General features: G+C 44.4%; 1 protein-coding gene and 1 long non-coding RNA gene across 2 annotated transcripts; one reads left to right on the plus strand and one right to left on the minus strand.

Moving 5' to 3' along the window:
- Positions 1–607: 607 nt before the first annotated feature.
- On the plus strand, positions 608–8111 carry znf622 (zinc finger protein 622). The gene is made up of 7 exons (XM_035428943.1): positions 608–681; positions 1528–2104; positions 3973–4245; positions 5438–5600; positions 5857–5966; positions 6637–6780; positions 7373–8111. Exons 2-7 carry the CDS (start codon positions 1537–1539, stop codon positions 7504–7506), a joined length of 1392 nt encoding a protein of 463 aa, XP_035284834.1. The 5' UTR covers positions 608–681; positions 1528–1536; the 3' UTR covers positions 7507–8111.
- Positions 5138–6640, minus strand: LOC118233342. The gene is made up of 2 exons (XR_004766518.1): positions 6483–6640; positions 5138–5664 (listed from the first exon to the last, which is right to left on the minus strand). It is a non-coding gene; the product is annotated as an uncharacterized LOC118233342 (long non-coding RNA).
- Positions 8112–10035: the final 1924 nt, after the last annotated feature.

Consider the following 10035-nt stretch of genomic DNA (forward strand, 5'->3'; position numbering starts at 1 on the left):
TAGACTCAACATTTTTCACCCCTACACTTACACTGACAGCTTTATCAGCTGTTGCTCTACGTCTCCTCATCCAGAAAAACTCGTTTCATGATTAAAGCAAGGATCAGAGGGATGTAAAACCAAGTTGGATTTTTTTTTTCTATAGAAGAAAAAACATTTGACCAAAATATAATGTAAAGTGATAAACCAAAATAAAATAACTACTGACGATTATTAAGAAACACTGGCAATTCCCAGAAGATTGTCCGCATTGTTAAGTGAAGACATCGGTCTCTAGACATACAGCTCGCGAATCTGTGATTAGAAGTCGCCACCTGCAGGTAGCCAATCCCCACCATCCATCCACAAAACATATTCTTTAGAACACATTTTATGTGATGAACTATTGAAATTCCATATTCAATCATAATGTAATGACATAAATCAAACATTATTTTCTCATGAGAGTTAGTAGTAAATTATAGGAGTCATAATAAGTTAATTAATAGCAAAATAGACGTAAACTTTCGAGAAAAAATTTCGTCCACGACTCCCTTCTCTATCCTCCCCGTCGCTTGATGGCAGTGCTGGCCATTGCATCGACTCAATTCTTCTGCCATTAAATCAAGTGAAAGTTCACCCGGAAGACTCGGTGAAGGTTTTCAACGCGTGTTCACATTCTGCGTCAGAGATTGTTCATCGGTAAGTTAAATTGTAACGCTGTTTGCGAGTTTTAACAATAATCATACATAGATTTTGTGTGATAAATAGTCGAGTTGGCTCATTAATGTTCTCCCTAACTGGCCGTTTGGCTTTCCTATCTTGGGATAGTGAGTTGTCGTCAGTTACTTAGTTTACTTCAGCTATTTAGCTAGCTAAATTAGACTTGTCGGTGTTTGGCTATAGATGGAGTTTGGTTTGCACTATTTACGAAGCAGGATAATAACCTTTAATTGTGATGAAATTATAGAGTTATCCAGGTTCTGGGGTAAATTCTGCAAATCTAGTGTGGAATCTTGTGCGCAATTTGTTAGCTAGCATTTGCGGTTATGTTGCTTTGCTGTTAGACAAGTAAACTCGTTTAAGTCCGTGGTAGCAGACATAAGGTGTAAAACGATGAAACTGAAGGTTAGGGAGCAGTAGTTGGTAGCAACCAACGTTGGTAACAGTTTGTGGTTTAGTTTTGTAAAGCTAGCAGTTGTAACTTACCGTGCCGTATGGCAAATTGCAGTAATATTTGGATAGACAACAGTGATCTTTCTGATACCAAATGTAGGTCTTTGTCTTGTAAATGTGTTAAATGTATATGGATGTGTTTTAAATATATTTCAGCTCACTGGTGGGCAACGTTGGTGTTGGAGATCCGCATTATTATTATTATTATTTTGCAACACAAAAACGCATTATGCACCAATGAGATGCATACTTTGTGTTGTAGTTTTTGTTATGCGCAATTGCGAGCAAAATAATGTAAAAAATAATGAACACGTTTTTGTTCTGTATTGTCTTTTGCACAAACAAGACATTACAAAGCTGTTCTTATCCCAGTTCACAGTCATGTCCTACACCTGCATCAGCTGCCGGGTGGCATTTGCCGACGGCGAGGTGCAGCGCGCCCACTACAAGACTGACTGGCACCGCTACAACCTCAAGCGCAAGGTGGCAGACATGCCGCCCGTGACGGCAGAGAACTTCCAGGAGCGGGTGCTGGCTCAGCGGGCGGCGGCCGAGGAGCAGCTCCAGGGCGAGGCGGCGTGGTGCGCCACCTGCAGCAAGAAGTTCTCCAGCGACAATGCCTTCCAAAACCACCTGCAGTCCCACAAGCACCAGGAGGCGGAGAAGCGCGCGCTGCTGGCGGCACAGAAGAAGGTGGAAAAGATGAACGAGAAGAACTTGGAGAAGGGCCTGGATGAGGGCCCCATGGACAAGAACGCCAAGAACGAGGCGCTCCAGCAGGCCCTGCGAGAGCAGCAGAAGGGCTCTCCCGCCAAAATGGCCAAGGCCCAGGCTGCTCCTCCGGAGGGGCAGGAGAGGGTGCGGCCGGAGAAGCCCCCGAGACTGCAGTGGTTCGAGGAGCAGGCCAGGAAGATAAGCGAGGGGAATGAGGAGGTTGTCGTGGCAGATGGTTTGTTGACACACATCGCATAACGCTGCATCTGTTTATTTCTTATATTTTAATTTGGGTGCCCCACGATAACGAAAATTGAAGCCATTCTTTAAGTAATGTTTTGTATTGATGGTTTAAAACAAAATTAATGACAGGAACAATGAATGTAATGGTGGGAAAACAAAGCGGAGGGGAAGAAATAAGGATTTGTCTACATTCTTCAGATCAGCTGAGAAACAATGTGCAGAGCACCAGCCAAATTACTGAAATCATGGTGATTGAATAGAAACTAATGTCTTAGAATGATTAAGCGGTACGAATCTCTTGGTTTGTTCATTTTCCCATAATAGGAGCAGCCCTAGGCATACAGACACAAATGTACTGCGTTTAGTGACTCTAGATAATAAACTTCCTGATAAAGCCAATTGCACATTGCCCTGCATGGCACTGGCATGGTCCAGATTCAGTACAGACCGTGGGGTTCATCTATGCGCTGGAACAGCCACCAAGCAACCTTCGTTATGTTTTGTTTTGGTCACCTACGATTGCTTGCTGCTAGGCATGTCATGGCATTGGTTTGCGACACCATGATAACCAGCCATAAAATCTCTGTGGTTGTCATGGTATCAATAAGTAACAAATGCACTGCCATGAATGAATAGGCTAAAGCTGCATTTTAAGCAATATGTGGCCCATTGTTTCTCAGTTATGAAGAAGTATGTTGATGTGATTTATTCCAGTTAAGTACTTCTCAGTCTGTCTAGAGAAATAACTTGTGATTATTCTGTCATATACTTACCCATCAATCAAGAAGAGGGGCGGAGGTGGAGAGTTGACTTGCTTACATAGACGTAGGTTTTTACCAACTTCTGCCTATGGGCTGGGATCCAGGCGAAACTAAAATGTTCACCCTTGGTTGACAGTGCAAGGCTCTCTTCCTACACGAAATGCAGTGGCAGGCCTTAATTAGATATGTGTATTTTGTTGTTATTGGACTAATGTGATGTATCAAATGGAGACAATATACTCTGCTTTATAATTCAAAAAACAAGATTTATTGTTTGTTATCCCTTTAAAGGGGGAACTCCCTCTCTGACAGAAGTTAATATGTATGGATATAAGCTTTATATCCATTACTTTTATTCCTGCTTGAACGTTCCCTCGAATCAGTCTTTAGGTAATGCTGATCACGTGCTACAGATTTGCTTTTAAATGCGTCAGTGTTGTTTGGATCTTAAATTAAAATTGATTCTGTAATGTGAGCATGTCTTTCAGGCAAATAGTTGTGTTTTCTCAGGTTGCAGTATTTCTTGCACCAACTGCAAATTATTTGGTAAGAAAGAGGGCTTTATAGAGGGCCGTCTGGGTAGTGTATAGGTATAAGCACTCGCCTACCACCCAGGTTCAATCCCCGGCAGCGGTAAATCCGGCTTGGTCAGACGTTCCTACGAACACAATTGGCAGTCGGTGAGTGTATGAGTCCTGATCCCTGCATTAGCGACTCCTACTGGTTGATCGTGGTGCCTGTCCAGCGGGGAGGGGATCCGAGGGAGATAGCGTGAACTTCCGCGCGCGTTAGGCTCTCCTGGTGAAACTCCTCTCTGTCAGGTGAAAAGAAGCGGCTGGCGACTCCACATGTATGTATCAGAGGCGGCATGTGGCAGTCTAAACCCCTCCCAGACTGACAGAGGATAGCGCATTGACCAGGACTGTGGCTGGTCCACACGGGGAGTTGGTATAACGACTAAATTGGGGAGAAAATGGGAGAAAAATGGCAAAAAAAAGGAAGAGGGCTTTATAAAAGCCAGTGTGGAAGACTGCACATACTGAATATGGAAAAGTTGAAGTAGACACATTAGTCATTTCCTTCTTTTTTCTTCTGGCAGAGGAGTGGGAGGATGTGAACGATGATGATGACGACGAAGACATGATGGATGAGGAAGAGGAGGATGCGATGGAGGCAGAGGGGGAGGAGGCGGCGGCGAGCACCACGTGTGCGCCATCGACCCCAGGGGCCATCCCGATCACAGACTGTCTCTTTTGCACCCATCACTCACACTCCCTCCTCAAAAACCTGTCTCACATGACCAAGGCACACAGCTTCTTCCTGCCTGATGTGGAGTACCTGGTGGACCTGAAGGGCTTCATCCGGTACTTGGGTGAGTGGCACCCTCAGCCAAAGGGCCATTCTCTGCATCACGAACTGCAGTCGTTCATCCTGGATTAGGCCACAGCTCATCTCACAAAGTGCTCACAGGCTTCTGACTGACTCAGGATCAGTTAGGGGTGTCTAGGGTTGCTGCCATTGTGCTATCTCAGCGGGGTGCTGTTATTTTTGCCCAAGCCGTGTTAACACCATGCTTGGTAGCACTTTGTAGATATGCAAATCCCTGTGAGCATTGGAGAATGATGATAGAAATTTTTGAAAAGAAATATGTTTTTGCAGTTCGAGTATGTTTGCACTGTAATAGTCATTTGTTGTGTATTTATTAATTTAACGTTGCGTATAAGGGTTTTTCTCAGTGTGCGTGCGTGCGTGCATGTGTATAGCAAGATAACTTACAGTTGTTGTAGCTAGCATTACATTGTTACTAGCTGTCTTGAGAAAACTAAACAAAATATAACTAGCTAGCTAGATATCATATTTTATCTGAAGTACTTATGAGATTGTGACAAAGTATGAAAGTTGCATGATAATGTTGCTTGATTTGCATAAAGCAGCTTGTTCGGTGGCCATTTCTGTTCACTAACATTGACAAACATAAGCTAACAGGTAAAAATTTGGAATGTCTTGAAAGGTTTGCAAATTTTGCCTTATTGCATGCACCTCTGGTTGTAATGAAAGTGCACAATATTGCATGTGGTGTTTGCATAATTCCATTAGGCACATGCTCTTCCTGCTGTCGTGCCTTTTTAATGTTCATTTTCATGTAGTTTACCCTCAGAGCCTAACCATACTCTTACACAGTGCGTAAAATATGAAAACCGGAAAATGAAATGCATCTAACACAGCAACACAGTGATTAAAAAAAAAAAAAACTCTTGACAGGGTTGCTTGGCCTAAATTATATTTATTTGTCCAGGAATTAAGAATATCTCTCTTTTATCAACAACCTTCATCCATTACATCAAAGGAGAGGACACAGCTGAAGGAGCGCACAATCACCTCCATTTAGTTGTTGGGATCACACAATGCCACAAATGCATAAGGCTATACCTCGCGTACACTTTAGCGCTTTGCCCTTTCGTTGAATAATTGGACGCTAGAGTGAAGTGAAGCAGCAGACCTGTGTCGTTCTGCATAATTGTGTTTATGCTCCTTAATTGGGTGCCTTCTGTCTCCTGTCCCAGGGGAGAAGGTGGGGGTGGGGAAGGTGTGTCTCTGGTGCAATGAGAAGGGCCGGTCCTTCTACTCCACCGAGGCGGTGCAGGCCCACATGAGCGACAAGAGCCACTGCAAGCTCTTCACCGACGGAGACACCGCTCTGGAGTTCGCCGACTTCTACGACTTCAGGTAAGGGTCCGGCGCCGCGTCACGGCGGAACGACTCTCTCCAGGACGACGTGGCGAGAGGAAATCTAAAACGTTAGGTTTCAGAACACATTCTGCATGTTACATATGGAGCTGTGAGCAAGCTGGTGTGTAATGACTGAAAACGGTAGGGACACGAGCCGCATTTGTGTGAGCTGAGTCTGAACGGAAGCAATGCAGTGCAGTAATGGTTAGAGGCTCGTATGCACTTTTCTGACCCGGCTGTCTGGAATGCACAGGTGTAGCTACCCAGACCAGAAGGAGGGGGAGGATGATGCCCAGGAGGAAGGGTTGCCAGAGAAGAATGTGGAGTATGACGACGAGACCATGGAACTCACGCTACCCTCAGGTGCCTTGTGCTTGTGTGCAAATCGACCCTGTCAGTCCCACATTTATACTTCACGTGTCACATCCTTACTCTTTTACTCACTGTGGCACTCTGACATTCTTATATCTGCCATGTCGCATCCATACTCTAATACACTGCCTTGTCATTCCCTCATGCTTATTTAGTCACATCACATCCGTACTCTTACCCTGTCAATATCACATTCTTAAATCTGCCATGTCAGACGTACCCTTTTACTCAGTCTGACAAGCTGATGTTATATTTGCCATGTCACATCCATACCGTATACTCCCCGTCATGCCCACATCCTTATTACTCACCATGTCACTCCCATACTCTCATACTACCCTCATCCTGAAAGCATATTCACCATGTCACACCAGTACGCCTTTACTCAGCCTGTCATTCCGACATTCTCTAATGCTGTCTCACTGACATATTTGCTGTGTCACATCCATTCTCTTATACCGTCTCACTGACATATTTGCTGTGTCACATCCATAGTCTTATACTCACCTGTCATTCCCTCATCCTTATATTCACCGTGTCACGTCCGTCTTTTCTCTCATGTCCGTCTGTCACGCCAGCAGAAGTCGGTGCTGTTCTCCCCTCGCTGTTTTACACGCTGTCATACTGACGCTCTGCTTTAACTCCCTGCTCCCCGTCACAGGCGCTAAGATCGGACACCGCTCCCTCATGCGCTACTACAAGCAGCGGTTTGGGGCCCCCAGGACCGTGGCGGTGGCCCACAACAGGAACGCGGTGGGCCGTGTGCTGAAGCAGTACCGAGCCCTGGGCTGGAGAGGAGACGCGGGTGAGTGCTGGAGGGCGGGGCAGCGAGGTCCCACATCTCACCCCATTAGAATGTTTGTTTTTAGCAATATTCCGCTTTAACTTTGTCTTGTGCAGCAAGTTCCTTTTTTTAATGCTGCTTGATTTTTTTCACGATAAACTCCAGTTGTGTACGATGCAGTCTTTTTTTTTTTTTGTACTTTCGCTTCAGTCGTTTTATTGAATTAGAAAAAGCTTATGAATGGCAGTGAAATGCATCCGAAACAATACCCTGCACGTGTGCCATGTAATTTATTTAGATGACGCAGCATGAATGCAGCACTACAATGGACCTTACAATTGTATGTCTTGCTGTGAAAGTAAATGTCACTTGTACTGCAAGCCATCCATTAGATTTTCCTGTTGAAAGATGTAGTGTCTAACTAGCCGTTCCAAATGCTTACATACCGTTGTGTGCCCCACAGTTCAGGAACCCACAAGCTTGATTTAGACTCCCCTCCCACTCCATCAGAATTCTGTGGACCAGGCCGTATTTTTAAAATTCAGTAATCACATGTTCATTTGGCTGAAACACAGTCTCATAATTCTGATTTGTCATGTCCCCAACCACACAGGCAGAGAAGCTGGATTCCAGAACCAGAAAGACATGCGCTACATACAGAGGATGAAGTCCAAGTGGATGCTGAAAATGGGAGTCCAAAACAACGCCACCAAACAGATGCACTTCCGGGCCCAAGTTATGTTCTGAGCCGGCTGTGTGGTTGTCTGGGGAAACTCGCCTTGCTTTGGACAGGCCACAGTGGTGATGAGAGCCCAGACTCATGAACCCTGAAATGGGTGAAGCTATAAGTGACTCACTGGCTTTGAGTAGGACCAGTTTTAGTGTTCTACTTTAGAGACCATTGTCCTTTTATTGGTTCGTAAAAGGCAGTGATTGATAGCACAAGATGGGTTCATCCATTATGGGGTCTGTGAATGCTTACTGTCTCATCTGCAGCCCACAGGCCATATGTGTGTCGTGTTTGTGGTTATTGGTTGGTGGTGCTGGTAATGCGCTTGGCTTGCCTATTCTAACTGGAGAGCTTTCCTTGAAGCATGGTCCATATGTCTGTAATTACGCTTTTCTCTTCTGAAATTCTGAACATTTTTCTGCATTACCGAAACTATTATTTTCCCAAGACAAGGCTAGCGGCCAAATCATACTTTCCTGCTAAATCATTTTAAAGACACTTTGTACAGTATACATTCATTTATCTGGAAGGATACAACATTTTTGGCGACTTCATAAAGAAAAGCCATAATGAATACATTGTGATTAATTCCACTGCATTTTAATAAATTACCATGAAGTAAGAAGTTGTTTTAGTTTCTTTGAATGCATTCAGCATAGAAATCGGAATGTACTTGAATATTCCTTGAAATGAGATGCCTCTGATAACATATTTGCGCATTGTTCACTGGTGGGTGAACAACTATGTTAAGGCCAAGCTTTGTTTCCTTCTACAACATCTCCCCTCTGTCTTAACAGGAAGTAAATTCGGCTTTTTCCTCATGGGATCAAACTATTGGCGATTGGATGCGCTTTGTTGGCGCTGCCTAACGGGGAGCTCCACTCTGTCCCAGCGCTTATGGAATGGAAAGCCCAGCTGGGGGATAATTCGTGGCAGCTTTAGTTTGATGTCCGGTCGGAAAGACTTTTAGGTCAGTCGTTACGTCTCAGAGATGAGGTGAATTAGAACACCACAACACCGCTCCATACCCACATCCTGCTTCAAATAAGTACTGAACCGTTGACACAGTCAGCATGCATTAACATTTAAGTATTGTAGAATAAATGGTAAATTCCTGAGGCGAGACCACGGTTGTTTTGCTGTGGTAAGAACGTGGTCACTTTATTTTTAATATAAACATGGAGTAGAATGGCTGAATAATGAAGTGGCAAGACTAGTGTTCATGCAACAAAGGAATTTTATGGATTGTGTCTCATTGCGTAACCTGTCTATTGGCGATGAATGCCTCTGTCCTGTTGACTGAGAACGAATTTCCCCGGCGTTGAAAAGGCTGTCGTCTAGGTTTCGCCGCGATAAATCTCCGAAGGGGCTGATTGATCGATAGAGTAATGAGACGAGTGGCATCGTCTGCGTCCAGCCGAAGACCTGGAAAAATGAATTTTCCACCTGTCCCCTGGCTGCAAGGAAGAGTTATGGTGGGTGCACAAAATATAAACATGTAGCTCTCAAACAACGAGTCTCCCGTGCCAACCGCTTGTGTATTAATGTAGCCTGGGGCCGAGCTCGCGGCTCGACACTCTGGCTTGAGCAATGTCCATGACGGATGCTCTGCAAACAGGTTGTCCTGCAGCGGCAGGATAATGAATGCGTCGCTATATTCTGTTCTGGCTTCAGTCTTTGGCAGCGCATCCGTTTCTTTTTGCAGATCAATGTGGCTTTGGGTATGGGCGAAGCGCTACCAAGCGCACCACTGCATCGGGGGGACGTGGGCAGGGGAAGTGAGGCAGATGCTGGGGAAATGGGACCGATTCTTTTGTACGGAGGCTGAAGATGGTGGGCCTTACTGTAATTGCCTGGGGGACAAAATAAAGGCAATCTTTGTGGGCTGACCGATTTAGTTTGGACAAGAAAACACTTCCTCTCTTGAATGAACTTTTATCTTGCGTTTGGTGTTTATAGCTAGTTTACTCTCGTTGACAATTTTAAGTGGATACTTCTGGTTTGTAAATATACCAACGTTCTTGTATCGAAGGGCGAATGGACGGTTCAATATCTTCAGGGATTTTTCTGGTCGAACATTCAGTCAGCATAACATCTGTACCCTAATGCTCATAAAAAGAACAAGCAGTCAGGCTTGGCAGGCCCAATCTTGACGTGTGCTTTTTGGTATTGATTCAGACTGATTACCAAAAGCCCTGCTAATGCAACTGATTTTCATCTGTCAGTCACCAGAAACGGCTGTAAGCTCTTGAAATGTTCCAGTGCAGGCAATCAATAGTTTCTACTCCGACCTGTTGCTTAGCCACAATACATTTGGTCAGGATCCTAATGATAATACGGTGCAACCCGCTTATAAGAATAGCATCCTCCCAGACAATTTTATTATTACAAGCAATATATTATTAAAAGCGGAGTGCATGGAATTAATGGAACAGGCGAAGTCAGGCAAAGAAATTTTGTCCATAAATTCACCGATTTTAACATTATAGAAGTAAACAAAGCCATGCTTGTATTTAAAACAAGTTGTGAATAAATAAAATAATCAT

This window comes from Anguilla anguilla, chromosome 8 (assembly GCF_013347855.1).
Source record: "Anguilla anguilla isolate fAngAng1 chromosome 8, fAngAng1.pri, whole genome shotgun sequence".
Lineage (NCBI taxonomy): Eukaryota > Metazoa > Chordata > Actinopteri > Anguilliformes > Anguillidae > Anguilla > Anguilla anguilla.